This window comes from Larus michahellis, chromosome 20 (assembly GCF_964199755.1).
Source record: "Larus michahellis chromosome 20, bLarMic1.1, whole genome shotgun sequence".
Taxonomy (NCBI): Eukaryota; Metazoa; Chordata; class Aves; order Charadriiformes; family Laridae; genus Larus; species Larus michahellis.
The window spans coordinates 8143746-8160830 of record NC_133915.1 but is presented as its reverse complement, the minus strand read 5'-3'; the positions used below and the strand labels follow the sequence as shown (position 1 = coordinate 8160830).

Below are 17085 nucleotides of genomic sequence, written 5' to 3'. Positions count from 1 at the left end.
ATCGCAGATTGATGAGGCGAAGCTGGGGGAGGCTGACAGATGCGGCCCTGACAGGACCGGGCCGTGGCGCGGAGCCGGGACGCGCGGGGCTGCGAGGCTGGTGATGGCGGAGCCCTGCGGGGACCGGGGCAGGACCCCCCGGCTTTACCCCCCCGGCTTTACCCCCCCGGCCCGGCGGCTGCGCGGGAGGAATTGCTTCTGTGGGAGAGAGGGATGCTTAAACATTGAATTGGGCTGGGGATTTCACGCTGTCGCCCAGGCTGCTGGTGGGTGTCCTCTTGGCCACCTCTGGAAACCTGCTGGGTAGCGGGCTGTAGATTTACTGTTTTAAAAACGCGTATTTCAGCAGGAAGCATCAAATCAAAGCGTGAACTTTGCTTAGAGCCACTTGCAGCCCTTGGCAGCCTTCGCTGCTCAGATACAGAGCATGAAGCCAGGTAGGTGAGTTTGTTCATAACCACGGTGCTTTTTTTCTGCACAAGTATTTCAGTCCTGTGACATCCTGCGAGGGCTGTGCGGTCCTTCAGACGGCGTCCCGGGGCTGAAGAACCCCTCGCCTCGGAGCTACCCCTGGGAAGAACAAATTACCACTGTAATTGCCTACTTAGAGCATAATATAATTGTATGTTACTACTTGCTCTATCAGTTTCTTCCAACACCCCTCTGACCCTGTACGTTTGTCCTTGAAAAGCCGATCAGAGCAGATGGCACATCGTATTTCAGACGCGGTATTTTGGACGTTTCCATGTACCCGGAAAGTAATTTTACCCCCCTCTCGCCGAGCTGCTCTGTGATCGATCCTGCGCGGATCCAGCGGGGAGGTTGGCCAGCTGTCACCCCGCTTCCCTCGTGCTTTCTTGGTACGTGGAGGCTTTTGGTAAAAATAACAGCACTAAAAGAAATGCCTTTGATGTAACATCACGTTGTAAGCAGTTAAGGTATCTCTACAGTTTGTTTTAATGTGATTTTAGATGGTTAATTTAGAAAAGTGTGGCAGATGAGAGGGGACTGTGTTTCTGTTTGGAAGTTCAGAGAAAGAGAAAATGTAAAGACCAGTGAAAATCAGCACTGCAGAGAACAGCCTTCTCCGGGCAGCAGACAAACGCACGAGGCTGGTCATTACTGTGGCTGGCATGATTTTTTTATTTCTATGAATAGTCTTACACCTTTTAAAGGCTGACAGATATAACGATTAGCAGTACGGAGGCTAACACAGCTCTTACTCCAGAAAAGAAATCCGGTGTGGAAGCGCATGCTAAATGTCTGGAAATAGGAGCTTTTTCCCTGTCCTGTTCAGGGAAATCCCCACGTGAGCTTTTTGGCTTGTTCTGCTCCTGCCTTCAGCTCAGTTGCCTTTTCAGTATAATGTGACTGACACAAGGAGAACTTTGTCAATCCTATCTCCTCATTGTCCCGTTCTCTTCGACTTCATTTCAGTGAAAAGCACGGGGGCTTCACTCTGCTCCTGCTTAAGTTTCAGTTTATTGAAGGAAGACTGCCATAACTTTTCAATAGTAAGATATTGGGACAAAATCTGGCGGTTATTGCGTTCACGAGAGTCCATAGCCCCGGTGTGAGGGGCAGTGCCTGGGGTTCCCTCCCTGGCTGCAGACGCTGCCTGAGCCTCCCGCGGTCCTGAGCCCAGACAGCGTCCTGCTGGTGTGTCCGTACGGCTGTAACCTTCTGACACGGGGAAGATGCTTTTCACGGGACAAGCCTCAGACTCCCCAGTGATCCACCCTTGCTGCGGGAGCCAAGAGCGGCAGACTCTGTCCTGCGGAGCATCCTGCGCTCGTCGGGCTTCCGAGGAGGTTTGGGGACGCGAGCGCTGCGCCGGGCAGGTTGTGCGGGATCAGGAGGGAGCCGCGCACTCTCGCCTGAAGGCTGCCTCCAAACAACGTGGGCAGCGAGTAAGGGACAGCTGTGCTCCTAAATGCTTTGGCGCTTGTAATTTTGCTTAACTTCTGGGGAACGGGCTTGGCTCCCGGGCTTCTGGGGAGGTGCTGCCAATCGGGACCGACGTGCAGGAGGAGATAACAGCGGCAGGGGCAGGAGGGCGGCGAGGGCAGGGGTGTGCGTGGGTGGGGAACAGCCCTGTGTCCCCCGACACCCCTGGTCTGTACAAATGCACCGGAGGGGATCGGGAGGAAAAGGGGCGGAGGGGCTGGTGCGTGCTTGGCAGAGCTCTGCGCTGCCGTAAGGGCTTTGCTTGCCTCGTTTACCTCGGAGGTGCGAGGAGAAGAGCTCAAGCTACTTGCAGACTATTGCTTGAAGGGCAAATGCTCGAAATACAACGGTGATGGAGCGCAGAGAAGCACACAGCCCGCTAAGGATCGCTGCTCGGCGCAGGAACGAGCAGGTGAGCAGCGCGAGAAGACCTTGCTGTCTGTGGGAACCTCCGGCCCGAGCACGAGCCTGGTGCAGCAGAGCGCGGCCGGCTCTCCTCACGTGTACTTTGATGAGGAAATCTGTACTTGATTGTTTTACTTTGTTTTAAACTTGTGGTTGATATAAACACATTACGGCCTCTGTTTTCTCTCTTCTATGATTGGAACAAGAAACCCCTCAATAAAGTGCCTTTTTTTCTTTGAAAGTTGTTTTTATTATTGCCTTTTCCATATCAATTGCATTACTCGTTCCACGTGGTGCTGACATCCCGTGGCCCCAGTGCATTGTCTCCTTGTGAGACACAGCATCCTGCCAGTGCTGCCTGGCGAGGGATGATGTAAAAGTTTAAATCTTGTATCCACAGTGTTGGAGGCAGAAAAGTCTACTGTCAAATTAGTACTGCTGGACTAGAGTGTTTTATCTGTGCAGTTGTTCCCCACTAAACACCCCTGTTGTACACCAAGTAGCTGAAGCTCATTTTAGCAGTGAATGAGAGAACCTCACAGCAAATGGTGCTTCTGCAGGAATCATGTTCCTGTTACCTCCTGGACAAAGTTTTCCGTGGCTGTAGCTGGTGGCAGGGAGAGCAGGCACGATGCCTGGAATCCTCCCATCCTTTTCGGCCAGCCCACCCTGCCTTCAGCCCCCAGGTGGTTTTGATCAAAGTACCAGGTGAGGAATGGCTAAGTGGTGTGAATGGGTCCCAGCTGCAGGTGGGAGGTTTGATAGCTCGGGGGAAGGAGCAGGCTCCCCATCCGCGATGCTTTCGGCCAGGGACATGGGCTGCGGCAGCACCGTCACCGCAGGAGAGGTAGGGTCGGCGCCGCGGGTCTGCTCCTGGGGTCTCCTTCTTTTCCCAGTTCAGAGAGGGAACTCTCGGAGGGTGTCTGGGGCGATTCAGAATTTGGGGTGAAGGTTGGCTCTTTGCTTTGTGCTTTCCTGCTGCTGGCGTTTTACTGCTGGGTCTTCCATAGCACTAACCAAAGCGTGAGCATCAGGTAGGTTTGAAGAGATGCAGGAGCTAGACAACGTGTTTACTGAAAGCTTACAAACTTGGTCCCTTTTCTAGTGTCTAGTATCGTCTGCCTAGAAAAGGGAACGGGCAATTCTTGAAGTCTTTTTAGGTCATGTAAAAAGTGAGGCTCATGGTCAACTGTTGTGCGTGGGTGTATTTGCTGTCCTTCTATCTGTTGTCTATTGAAGCCTGAAACGTGGCAAGTGTGAATGCCGGGGAAAGCACCCGAGAGATTGGAGTCATGCTCGTGCCGGGCTGTGTGGAGGGGCAAACAGGCGTTTAGGAAATAGGAAAGCTGGAGAGGCTGCTTAAATCAGAAACTGGGCGTCTGCTGATTTGGCGTTCCCAGGGAGCGGAAAGATCGGTGTCTGTGCAGTTCATGGGTGCATTTTACACTATAGATAGTTCAAAAACTGATTGTTGTAATGAGTTCTCGTTTAAGTTACAAGCATTTGCTTAAATGTCCAGGTCTAAACTAAGACGTGCCTGGTTTTGCTGGGAGACAACCTCTGATTTTGCCTTGGTGGGGGCCGCGGGGTGTTCCGAGCGATGGGAACGTGCTGTCTGTGGGATGCGATACTCCGATGGTACAGTGTTGTTTGCTGGGGCTCCCAGCACTGCATGAATGGTGGCTCTGGGTTATCCCCCATGGAAAACTGCTTCTGACTTGGGTGGGGGTTCTGACAGCGGATCTGGGAGGACAAGGACACTTAGGTTTGCTAGCAGCCTGGGCTTGTCTGAAGTATTAATCTTGCATAAAATAAAATATCGTCCTTTTGTGACTCAATTTATCCTCCCAATAATGTTTATCTTCTTCGCTCCAGCGTTCCTTCTGTTGAGTACAGCCTGTTAATTGAGTTTCTGGCCTCCAGTTTGTAGTTAAGTTATAAACAAATAGAGTTTTCTTTCATGCTATACGAAAGTCATCTTCCATCCCTCAATTAATTTTTTACGTCGCTGGCAGTCTGCGTTCTGCTTTGACCCCTGCTGGGAAATGCAAGGCTGGAAAGAGCAGTTGAGCAATTAGGGAGGATTTCTCCTGGAGAGGAGCGGATACCAGCCTGGTGTGTCTGACGCGGAGCTCCATTAACGTCATGCCGGAGGAGGGGGTGACGCGCCCCAGCTGCTCCGGGCAGCCTGGGGACGGTGTCCCTGCCAGCAGGCTGGTCCCTCAGCGGAGCTGCTGCTCTCGGCGGCTGGGCAGTAACTCACATCGGACCCTCCTGCCTTTGGAGATCCTCAGCCTTTGCCTGGGCACGTGCCCGTGCTGCAAATCACCCGCTTTCCCTTTTCATGCTCCCGACCGAGGATCTAACGACTCCCGGGAAGGGCAGGGAGCTCTGCAGGTCATCCTCACTAGCAGGGAAGGTGTCTATGCTCTAATGTGGAGACAAACCCCTGCAAAGGGGGTGTCTTTCTGCGTGTGGCCACGCGAAGCACAGAGCAGGAGAGAGGTGCAGAGCGCGAGCAGGGAGCTTGGACTGTCCTGAGGTGATGAACAGAGCGGGAAGGGGGGGAGAAATGGTTCCTTTCCTTCCAGACGCTTTTGTGGAAAAAAGATCCATCAAGCGTAGATGGATGCGAAGGTCCCACCTCCGGGTGGGGCAGCGAGGGGCTGCTGGGGGAGCAGCGGGGTCTCTTCTGAAACGTCCTCCAAAGCCGCAGGGAAACGCTCCTGTCCCTCCCCAGCCCCAGGAGCACGGCAGAGAAGATGCCCCGCTGTGTTCCAGTGGCTGCTCCTGATTTCTCTCTGAATCGTGTTGGGCGACCCTTAAAAAGGACACGCACGCGCGTGTAATTAAAGCCAACCTCCAGCCCAAGGCCAGCGCTGTGTTTGGAAGCCGATGTTCCCTGACGCAGAGCCTCTTTTTTCCGTTCCAGCCAAGCCCCGCAGATGCCATAGTGGCACCGCCGCAGAGAAGGGCCTTCGTTAGATCAAGTGGGTGCAAAAGTCTTCCAGCATCTTTAGCAAGTGCTTTTAAAATCCCTGTTTTTGCGAAGGAACAGACATTTTTTTATTACTATTTCTTCCCCAGTTAATCCTGTCTGAGCCTCTGAGCACGCTACCCGCTGGCAAAGCTGCTGCCTTTTGATAGTCCGTAGGTGTCTGAGTCACGCTCAAATGTCCTTCTTGGCCGGGGCTCGGGGCTGGCCGGGGCTCTGCTCCATGGGGCTCCTCGCCCGCGACGCACAGACCCATGTGCAGGGTCCGGGGGCTCTGCAGCCCGTGGCTTCCCTAAGCAACGCCGCATCCCGGGGAGCTGCCAGGGGGGGAATGCGGATCAACCTGCCAGGGTGGCCGGCTGCTCGGTGGAAGCCTCCCAGCCTCTGGAAAATGAGGGCTTTGTTTCAAGACCTTCCCAGCAGAGGCTGGGATCTCGGCTGGACGGGCAGCCTGCCGCAAGAATGCCGCCTGCATGGCGGGAGCCTCTGCTCGCCCCTGCTGTCGGCCGCAGGACGTGCCGGGGACCGTGAGCGCCGGGGGGGGCCTGGCCCGGCTCCTCTGGGCGCATCCGAGTGATGGATCTGCCTGCGCTCACCGGCGCCCGGCCGCACAGCGGGCTTCGCTCACAGCCTGCCAAGAGCCCCGGAGCCGCCAGCAATCGGCAAACAGTCCCGCTTTTCTGCAGAAATGTGCGCAGCCTGGAAATTCGCTGCTGTCTGTAACGTTTTTCCTTTGGAGACAAAGAGGGGATGTTTGCCAAGCCGTTGCTCTGGGAGGGAGGAGGAGGGAAGCCAGGATGTGGCTGGAAGGAGCCATACCTGACGGCGGCCAGCGCGGGCCGGGGCTGCTCGCTGTCCTTGGCATCCTGCTCTGCGCTCCCGTCCTGGAGGTGCAGGGAATGGCTCTATTTGAGACCCCATGCGGCTGCTTTGCGTGCGTCGGACCCAATTTACAGGAGAAAGGTCTGTTGGGGGCAACAGAAAGCAGCACCTGATGATACGGTGGGTGGTATGTTGCAGAGTGGTGGTCGTGGATGTGCTCTGCCTTGATCCAGCGCCCACCTGGAGAAGATGCTCTGACTTGCCCACCCTGGCTGCGTTTGTGGGATTTCGTGATTGTTCGAGGGTGTTGTTCCCTGCAACGGGGACAAAAAGTGAAGTGGCCGTATCGCGACTGGTTTCCTAACTGATAACCAGTGCCCCGACACAGTGCTGTGGCCGAGGCAGGGAGCGCGTCTCTGGTTGCAGCCAGGTATCCCCCGTCGAGACAGTGTCCCTCCGGCGGCGGTTCTCAGTGCCAGGCCTGGCTGTGCTCTGGAGACTGAGCCGCCGACCCGTTCTCCGGGCTCTGACCCGAACACATCCAAGTTCACGCATTGTTATGGCCAGGACGGGCTGCTCCCAGGCTGCAGCCTGTGTTCTGGGTAGGGGCATGTGCCACAGAGCAGCTACAGAAAGGGCGTGTTGTGCCATGATGTGGTGTTTCACAGCGAGCAATAGGGGGGATCACAAAACCAGAGACGATTTTCTGGGTGCTTGTGTGCGTGTTTGGGTCCAGTGCTGCTGGCGAGCAGATGCTCCCTGTGCTGCTCCGGAGCCACTGCCAGCAGCCCTCAATGTGAAGGTACCTTGGTACAGTTACCAAAAATGTTCTGCTTTTTCTTCGCTTAGTTCAGCTTGGGGCACATCACACCACCAGCAACCTCTGCTTTTGCAGTTCGCTACCTCGACCTGACTTCCTCCAAACTCTTGAGTTATTTATGTGGCTGAGAGATTAATTTACTAGGAGGTGTAGTGTTGTGTATAAATAAATTATAGCCCCCGAAGCATGGTGGAGACCAAATATCTCTGCTGTTACTTGGAAAGGAATGAAGAGACTGGGGCATTTGTCTTTGGCAGGCTAGTGTGCTCGTGCACAGTCTCTCATGTACCGTACTCGGAACTACGTTAAACACCACAAATAACAAACTGCAGCCCCTTTGGGCAAAGGCAAACGCGATGCCTTTAAATCAGTCACCCTCCAGGGTGGGTGAGCACACCCAGCGCGGTCTCCCTGGTTATGTACAGCAGGGGTAAATGACTGACTTGGAGGAAGTTGAGCTCGTTTGTGGAAGCTCCCAGGTGATTTGACATGTGGCTGTGCAGTGGCGGTGGCCGGGCTGTCCTTGCTGAGCCAGGGGTGCTGGCTGGCAGGGGACCCTGTCTGGTCACCGGCTGCGAGCCCAGCACCCCACTTCTGCTCCATGCCAGGCGGGATTTCCCCAGCCCCCTGGAGACCCCCGTTCCCTCCTGGGGCCGCTGTGGGCGAGCGAGCGGATGGGACGGAACGCTGACCCACGCGTGGGCTGCCGGGGCGAACACGGGTCTAACGCCCACGGTCCCAGCCTGGGATGGGGAGAAACCACAGCCGGTGCGGGACTGTGGTGACCCAGCTCTGCCGAGCCGGCACGCTGTGTCTGCAGGCAGCCAGGACGGCGTGTTTAATGTTGTATGTTCGGTGGTCTTGATAAAATGTTAGTATCAGCCTAAATGTCTATAAAAGTCCCTCCCCTTGAATTAACGCTTGCTGGAGAGATGAGGCATAATTATGGGTGACACTAGTTTAATTATCAAACATTGTGCTATCCAGTTGAATCGGTGCAGCCCCTGACCGCCTGCTCCAGAGTGTTTACACTTTCTTCACCATTTCATATTCCTTCCTCTCGCTCACCCTAAATGTTTATTTACTAATCCTGGAAGACCTTTTAAGCTTCCTGGGTTTAATGTTTGCTAAACACCCTGTCACTTCCACTTCTATTGATAATCCCGGGCTGCTGCAGAGTAGCCGGGCTCTGTGCTCTGTCCGACGGGGCAGCCCCCAGCCGCGCATCCCCGGAGCCGGGCCCTTCACCGGGAACACGACCAACGGGGGGGCTCGGAGCCGCCAGACCCACTGGGGTCAGGGGCTGGGAGCCGCCTGCCGTGGTCAGTGATGCCTGTGACGAGGGACCCGGTGGCGCCCGCGGGGCTGGGGCTCAGGGACCCGTCGGGGTCCCGGGGCGGGGGGAGCTGGGGGCGAGCGGCTGCGCCGTCCTCGCTGGTTTCCACCCGGTTTCACCCGCGCTAACACAGACATCCGAAAGCCAGCACTGCGCAGACAGCGTACGGGGAGGGCGAACGCCAGGACTTGTCAGCTGGATAATCTCGTCTTCGCGGCGCGTTAGCTCCGTCTCCGAGCTCTCCTTGGGCTCTGGCAGTATTAGTTTCAGCAAATTCATTTTCCTTCACAAAAGCTTTTGGTTACTTTGGGATTAGGGACTGTTTAGAGTTCATTGTCTTCCCGAGCTGCCTTGTTTTGCTGTAATGCTTAGAGGCCTGGTCTGCTGGAACTTAATCTCCCTCCTCCTCCAGCAGTCCTGTTCTGTGAAAATCTGTTCTCTGCTTTAGTGCAAATTGTTGATGGGAGATAGCAGCGGGTCTTTCTGCTTCTATTTAACGTGTCAGCAGAGACAGACATCTGCTTGCAATTACGGGCACGGCCTTGCCGAAGGATTGGCGTGGTAGATTTTATAAGATAATAGGAAATCTTTATCAATTCATAATTCCTTGTGTCATACAAAGGAATATATTTCATTTAAAATATTCATCTTTTTTTATTTTGCAAAATTAAAGGATAAGCCACGAGATTGATATCGAGGGAAAATGCCTTGTGCTCGGCACGGAGCGAGTCCTGGGTTTCCCACACGAAAGCCTCTGGGCGAGTGCCGGGCTGGGGAGCAGGAGGGCTCCGAGCTGTTCCCCCGCTGCCTTCTGCGACATGCCCGGAGAGGCAAATCCTGTTGGAAAAGATTTGCTGCTGGCTTTACCGCGTGCTCGGAAACATAAAATTGTCCCCGACGCAGCACTCAAAGCCCCCACATCTCTTGGATGGGGCGAGCGGCTGCTGTGGACCGGCACCTCTCCTGGGCTGGCGGGGCAGCCCCTGCGGCGCCCGGCACGTCCTCGGCGGCTGCGGGAACAACCGTGGGAGCAAAATGCTCCATTCTGGCTTTCCCCAAGCCCAGAGTAACCGGTGCTGGTGGAAGTGGTGGATGTGAGGGGCTCCCACCGTGCCTGCGCGGTGCCCGGGGAGGGGAGCTCGGGGGGCTTGAGACACTGGGACAGGCTTGTGGCCACGGCATGGGGGGCTTGAGGTGCTGGGACAGGCTTGTGGCCACAGCAAGGGCGGTAGCCCCTCCGTCAGCGCTGGAGGAGTCCCCCTCCATCCCTGGCTCCTGCCATGCTTCCCGTGGCGCAGAGGGAGCCGGGTGGGAGCCTCCTGCCTGGGGCGCAGGGAAGGGGCTGCTCCGCTCCCTGATCCCTCGTCTCCCCTCCAAGGCCGCTCCTGGCAGCCGCTGTCAGTGCAGCTATTCTTGGCCTTCCTCAGCCCATTCGTCAGCCCTCCGGGAGTCTGCTGTAATCTCCTCTGTGATTAAGGGTCCCGGAGCATGTTCAACATCATTAAAGAAACAAGAAAATAATAATAATAACGATCTGTGCTCAGGAATGCTCCCGAGTGGAGTCAGAATTGCATTCAGTGCCTTTCGGCTAAGAAAGCTATGTGTGTTTCAGCCTTAGCAGATTAACAGGGGCCGCATCCCCTGGCTCCGAGAGATTTCTGCGCTCGCTCCTCCTGGCAGCACCCACTCCTGCTCCCCACTGAACGCTCCTCTGCCTGGACGTGGGCCTTCGCCTTTGGGGAGGGGCGGAGGGATGCACCGCAGGGACCGTGGGTCTTTTCGGTGGATGTAGGAGAGACACAGATGCCTGTTGTCAGAGAGGTCGCGAGGTCCAGGTCCTGGCAGCTGGTCTCCTTGCTGGTACGGAGATGCTATCCTCGTTCACAGCGAGATAACGAACATGGGGCTGAGACCCTGCCCTGGGACAAGTACGTGGCAGGTCTAGAGCACAGGGGCTGCAGCCGTGCCACGGTGTGGACGCGAGGCTCCTGTGGCTCGGTGTCTCCTTGCTGCAAACCTCTCCTTCCCTGCCTCCTGGCTGGATCCAGCTCTGCAGCGTGTGGGCTGGTGTAGCAGAAGGCGCGCAAGGATTATGTGAACAGCAGTGGGTGCTGAGTGCTGCCGTCAGGTTGCATTTTTCTATATCCAAAACAAAAGGTCTGGTGGGACTCTGACTGCGGGAACCTTTGAGCGCCTGGCGCTGACAATTGTGCTGCGGCTCCGCGGCGCTGGGCAAAACGCTACGGCTGGGTTTAACAGCTTGGAAAGACTGGCCGCTCGTCTGCGGGCGGCTGTTTGTGTGCTCTGCGGAGGTCTGTTGTGCCCGTCTCTGCCGTGAGCGAGGGTGTCCCTCCTGCCATCCTGTGCCGATGGTCCCCTGCTTCCCTGGTCGCTGGGCCGGCAAGGGGCTGCAGCTTGGCCCCCTGGCTGGGTTTGCAGCACATTCCCATCGATGGGAAGGACACCAGATGCTGTGTGGGCTGGAGGGAGCTGATTGTCGGGCTCCAGGGGCTCCTCACAGCCCCTTCTCTCGCCCTCCGAGGGCAGGAGATGCTGCTCAGCGTGGTGGGGTCTGCCTGCGGGACGGCGTCCTGGGACGCCCAGGGAAGGCTCTTGGGAATGGGAGGTAGTGGGGGTTTGGGATTGTTCTGCCAGAGCATCTCCTCTGCTCCGGGGATGTGAAACATGTCCTGGCCCCTTCACTGACAACGCTGCCAGTGCAGGTGTGTGAGAATAAACAGGCTGTCACTAGCTCCTGCCTGGAAAGCCCAGGAAAAACCAGTGAGCAGCATGCGATTCAGACAGACTTGAGAAGGAAACAAAGAAATGAGAAGGGTGGAAAATCCTGGGATGACATCTAAAATGCCATGAATTTCTGGGTGCTGCTGAAACAGCCACATCCTCACTAAGGCAGGGAGAAAACCTATGGCAGGGGATGCAGGCAGAGTCCAGGGCCTCGTCCCACGGCAGAGGATGGCAGCCGTTTGCCCGGGGCTCCCCTCACCGGTGCACCAGCTCCGTGTGCCGGGGGCTGCTGGGCTCCCTGGGCTGGGGGTGGGTTTGCTCCTTGCAGAGGAGGAACGGTCTGGTTCCATTTTAAGCTCCCAGATGCTGGTCATGTTACCAACATTTCTTTTTGCTGAAGCAAATTCAAAACATCTATTTTTCTTTTAAGTTCTCAGACAGGAGGCGTGGGGAAGTTCACTTCTGTACAGCTCCCAGCCCAAAACACGGGTCGGCGCTGGCCTGGCGGGGACGTGCCAGGGACCCTGCTGTGGGGCAGACCCTTGGTCTGTGGGTCCGGGTGCCTCTGAGCCCGGGCTGCACCCAGACATCTCTCGGGGACACCAGCTCTGGTGGGCTGGTGGCTCTTGCCTCTGTGGGCAGCCAGACAGACGTGCCACCAGCGCTCCCCTCCGACTGTGGCTCTCCAAATGCCTGTGTGGCTGCCAAACAGGCTGCAAGCCCGGCCCCGCAGCTTGGAGCTTGGCTTGCGAGCAGGGGCCTGGCTGTATCCGGGGGTGTTCCCATGCTGCGGGGTCTCCCCATTGTCCGCGTCCTCCAGCCGCCCCCCGACAGCACCAGGAGTGGGGTGAGGTGCTCTGTGGGGTGGCATGACTGCGCCGTCGATGTGGCCCACTGTCACCTGCCTGGCCTCGGTGGTACAGCGAGGGAAAACATGCCAAGAGCTCTGCTCATGTGAGCTGTGGGGTTGTTTTTGTGATGCTGGGGATGTTGGTGGTCATACGGGTGCGGGAGAAGCTTTTGGAGCCCTGGATGGCGGTTGCTGCTGGGGCTGGCTGCCATGGAGGATGAACGTCCTCCTTAATCACCTCAGGTCTGGGGATGGGAGAAGAAACTTTAATATTACAGCGTGAGGTGTGATTTTTTTTTTTTTTTTTTTTTTTTTTTTTGCTTAACTTAGACTTCCTGAGCTGTTTGATCTTGATACCACCAACACAGCGCTGGAGCACTGGAGTTTCTTGCTGCTAAGCTGAAAAGTCCCTGAAAAGCAGAGCAGGTTTAATGTTCAAAGGGAGGGTGAACTCTCTCCTGCGTCGCTTACGCCCAGGCACGCAGCTGGCAGGGCTTCCTTCAGGGCGCAGAGTAGCCAGGTTTGGGCAGATTTTCATTTTTTATCGTTTAAAAGAGAGGAAGACTGGCAGTTGCTTGCAGAGCTCAGCCCCACGCCTGCTCCCAGGCGGTTTGCTGGGGACTGGGCAGGAGCTGGGCAGCAGCTCCTGCGGGATGTGGCTCCAGAGTTGGCCTGTTCGCCCTGGAAAGGCGACAAAACGGGGCTGCGTGGTCTGGGTTGCACGGTCCCCCCCGGTTCCCCCCGTCAGAGTGGGGCCGGGGCGTCCGTCTGCCCGATGGGGACGAGCGGGAGGCTGGGGGCGATGCGCCTGGGATGGCTAGTGGTCTCCTGCTGATTCGGAGCATTAGATTAGGCAGGGTTGGGTTTGATTTCTTCCCCCCTCCTTGGATTTTTAGTAGCTGACAGTTGTTACCAGCGTGAGGTACTAACTTTTTATTTTGAACGCATGAGTTCAGGCTCGTTAATCACTTCCAAATGCCCTCCTCTAAAGGCTATATTGTTTCAGCATTCAGCCACTAATTTTTTGAAATCTCTGAAATAAGACTCTGCTCTTGAACATGTGCTGGAGAGTCGTTCCTTTCCGCTGTATTTTAAAAATATACATGTGGTTTAATTCAACAACAGGGCTGGAGGGGACATTTTTCCACCAGTTTCCCCCCCCTCTTTTTCTGTAGAGCCGTATCTGCCAAACCGCCCGGCTCTGTGCCAACAGCAGCCCCTTGGATGATCCCAAATGCATCTGGGGGTAAAATAGTGTGTTTCCGGGCAAGCCCCGCATCGCTGCCTTGCGGTGCAGACCTTGAGGTGCCCGGGGGCTGCTGACGCTCGTCCGCTGGCCGAGGGCAACTGCCACCAGCGCTGGGGTGTGTGTAGCGAAGGGAGACAAGGAGCAGGGCCCTCGGAGGCGGTAGCGCTTCCATCAGCTCGGCAGCACGTCCCACCTTGCAGGCTGCGTGGCTGGAACAGCTGGACCAGACCTGGAGGCGGGCTCCCCTCGCATCCCCCGGGATGTGTGTCCCCTCTGCCAGCGCTGCTCTGCAGGGACGAAGCCGATGCGAGAAAAGACCGAACTCGAGGGCTTCGTGGTGCGGGTGCAGGTTTTGGAAAGGCAGCAGCTTCTGCAAAACTAGAGGAGAAACGGCAGCGCTTTTCTGCAAACGCTCACGGCTCCGGCAGCCACTGGAAATTCACTGACGTATCAAAGCAATGGGATATTATGATTCAAAAATGTGAAATGCAGGGAGGAGTCCTGCCAGGCCTAAAACCCTCAAGGAACTTGGTTGTGTCTGGGCTCGGGGATCCCAAGGAAATGTTTATTTCTGTGACTGAGCTCGTGCTTATGTGCCCGAGCTTTGGTAGGACGCGTGAAAAGGTCCGGGTGCTCCCTAGGGCCTGGCAGATACAGGAGCTGCTTTAAACCCAGCCATCAGTCGGAGACCTCTGTCTCCAAGCAGAAAGAGACATTTTTACATTATTACTACTTGATTTGTAAAGAAGAACAGGACAGGGAGGGGGAGATGGGGAAAAGCTGTGGGTGCAGCAGCTGGTGGAAAGCAGAGGAAGGAGGATCGTGGTGCCCATGCCCTGGCCGTGCAGCCGGCTCCCGCCAGTGTGGCCACTGCCCATGGACACCCAAGCCCCATCCCCACCGTGGGGACGGGGCCACCGTGGCCTCTGGGCTGAGCCGCGTCTCCTGCGCCTCCGACCACAGCCTGAGCCACAAAACCCTCTTGCCTCTGCCAGGGAATTGCTGCTGGTGGAAATCCTTTTCCGTCTGAAGCTCTTGGAAGCTCTCGAGCGTGTCTGAGGCTGTCATGTCCTGTGGTTTTGTTGATATTATAAATAGATGTTGTAAGTGAACATGAAAAATTTGTGCTGACCAAGGGTTGCTCTTATTAGAGGCGATGTATGAGGAGGGGCTAATTCCTGCTGGGCCCCGTCCCTCACGTCATGTTGTCCTCCGATGGCCCTCGTGCCCCACAGCATCCCGAGCTCCCCGCAGGTGCTGGGATGCTCCCTGCAGGCTGGCCATCGTGGTGGGACCCTCTCCCTGCCCACCTCAAGGCCCCAGGCTGTCCCTGGGGAAGGTGTTAAATGGGCAGTTGGGTTCCTACAGGCTGATGTGAGTCTCGGGAGTAGCTGAAGCCCCGGCTCTGAGCTGGGCGTGCGGCTCGGCATGGCCTCCTGTAGTACTGCAACCCAAGGACCCGTTACAAGCCATCACTGAGATCGCCTGACGTGCTGTTTGCACAGATCATTAAACAGCCTGAGGGCTGGGACCTAGACAGCACGATATCATCCCGTTGGAAACGCGGGATGTCTTTCCAAAATGCCCAGTTTATGTTTCCCTGCAAATTGCCTTCTGGGCTTAAGCATCTCAGTCCCTCTGTACAGGCCGGTTTCACGCTGATTCCTACAAGCTCCCTGCCATTAGAAGAGCCAGAAAGGCTTCCCTTCAGGTGCCAGGCATCCAGCATGTCCTCGTGAGCAGCCCTTTCCCAGTCCCCCAGCAACATGCACAGGTTTGTTCAGGCTGAAAGGAAAGTCAGGAGGGAGTCAGCCCTAACCCAAAATTCAGCCCGGCCCTTCCAATTTCTGTGCTTTCCCAGCAGACTCTGTCTTTGCTTGGCCTGTAGCAGATGCAAATGTCATTGTTTATCTCAACGGGAGGTTAAGCACGAAAGAACTGGTTTAATGCATTTCGCCGTGGCTGTCTGGGCTGGTGTGTTGTGCAGGCAACGCGTTGTTCCCCGGCCAGAGCACACCGGGCTCAGCCCCGAGCCTTACTGCCCTTGGCCCAAGGAGGAGACTTTTCAAGCGCTAGGTTTTCCTCGGTAAATGTCTGAGCTGTGCTCGCCTTTCTAATGCACCGGGGATGTGAAGCTGATGCTGCCGGTGCCAGGGCCACCATCCGAGATGCCTGTGTGCTCCCCGCCAACGTGCCCTCCCGAAGCCAGCCCTTGTGGGAGGATGCTCGTGGCAGGGATCGGCTGCAGGGGAAGGCGCAGAGGGAGATGCCAGATGGCTGGATGTACCCTCAACCAGGCAGCTGGTGGCACTCTGGCAGCCTTTCCCTGAGCACGTATGTGGCTGTCCTGTTGTCACCCTCTCCAGTTTGGTCAGGAAACTCCCAGTGCCTCAGCTGCTGCAGGCATCTGGTGCAGGAAATCCTCATTTTCTCTGTTTCCTAGAGGAGGAAACTTCTCCAGCAGGAGGGCTCTGAAAGCTGAACAAAGTCACTCAAAGGTTAAAAGGCAAAAGATGAATTTAAAAATATATCGGATTCAGGATTTTAAATCAGTTTTTTGAGTCTAGAGGTGCTGGTTTGTGTCCTCCAAGCACCTGGATTCAATGTATGTGACTAAGCAGGCGCAGAGATGCTCCCCCTTTCCCCAAGGTGTTTCTTGGCTCCCAGAAGTGCAGTTTAATGGCTAGGGTGCCTGCTGCCAGTGGACGCTGTCTGGGATTGAAAGCATGTGCCTTTTTTTTTTTTTTTTTTTTGCATTACAGGAGGTTCACACGAGCCCCCTCAAAGGTAATTCAAGCAGAGGAGAGAGGAGCTTTTGAGCGGAGTTGTGTGCGGTTGCTCTCGGTATGATCACATTCGGGGGCCAGAATACACACATTCCCACTAGCTTTAACCGGAGGAACAATAAACACGGGGATTAAGTGGTCCTGTGCGGGGACAGCGTGCCAGGCTCTGCCGTCCCGGGGCGCTGCCGGACAGCAGGCGGTTGGGGCGGTGTCGGACGCGGCGAACGGCGGGGAAGCGGCTTCTGCTCGGCCGGGGCGGGAGCGGGAGCGGGGCCGGTGCCGCTCCGCCGCGGGAGGCGGGTGCCATCTCACGGTGGCGGAGGGGAACGGGCCGGGGGGCCCGGGCGCACCGGGAGCAGCATCCCCCCCCCGGAGCATCATCATGCTCCTGGGAGCAGCGTCCGCCCGGAGCATCCCTCGAAGCCTCCGGTCGGTGTTGCTCTGCGTCGGCTGCCGCTCCTCTGTTTTCTCCCCGGCGCCTCTCGCCAGCGGCGGATGGTCCTGCCTGTGGATCCTCCAGGACTGTGCCGTCCCTGTCCGCTGCTGCTGTCACCACGTCTAACCAAAAAGGCCCTTTCTCTAGTAGATGGAGAGCCGGAATGGCTGCTCCGCGCACAAGCACGGAAGGTGCTGCCCCGAGCCCCAGGCTCTGCGGTGGCGGTTGCTCTGTCCCTCGAGGATGGAGATGTGCCCTACGGTGCGTCAGGGCACGGCTGCAGATGCAGCTCCTAGTAGATCTTTCGGTGAGGAGCGGGTGGACAGCATTGTTTAGCAGCTGAACTTCTAAATGGCTGAGCAGCAACGACCAGGATTTTAACCATGCAATTTCAAGTCATTTGAAGGGTTAATACAAAAACCTGCTCCATATCCATTCCTGCAAAATGACCTCTGCAGGGCCCTCCCAGAGATGCAGCTATCTTGTCTCCATGCTCGAGGAGACAGTACTTATCCTGAGCCTGACAGTTCGCTGCTGTCTCCAGACACTTCCTCGGCAGCTGGTTTTCATTATCGTCACTATGTGGTACCTCACCTGCTCCTGCAAACTTGGCACCGTAAGCTACTGAGAGATTGAAGGAGTATCACATGGCGTCCCCACCAGCTTGGACAGGAGTTATTGCGCTGGGTGTCAG

The 17085-nt window shown here is 56.4% G+C and overlaps 1 protein-coding gene across 1 annotated transcript in view; it reads left to right on the top strand.

Annotated features, from left to right (window-relative positions):
* Window positions 1-3157: 3157 nt before the first annotated feature.
* The window catches only part of ZMAT4 (zinc finger matrin-type 4), a 99488-nt gene continuing 85560 nt past the window's right edge, over window positions 3158-17085 (top strand). The window contains exon 1 of the mRNA XM_074563925.1: window positions 3158-3199. Within this exon, the coding sequence (XP_074420026.1) occupies window positions 3167-3199 (33 nt within the window). The 5' untranslated portion in view covers window positions 3158-3166. The remainder of the gene's footprint in view (window positions 3200-17085) is intronic.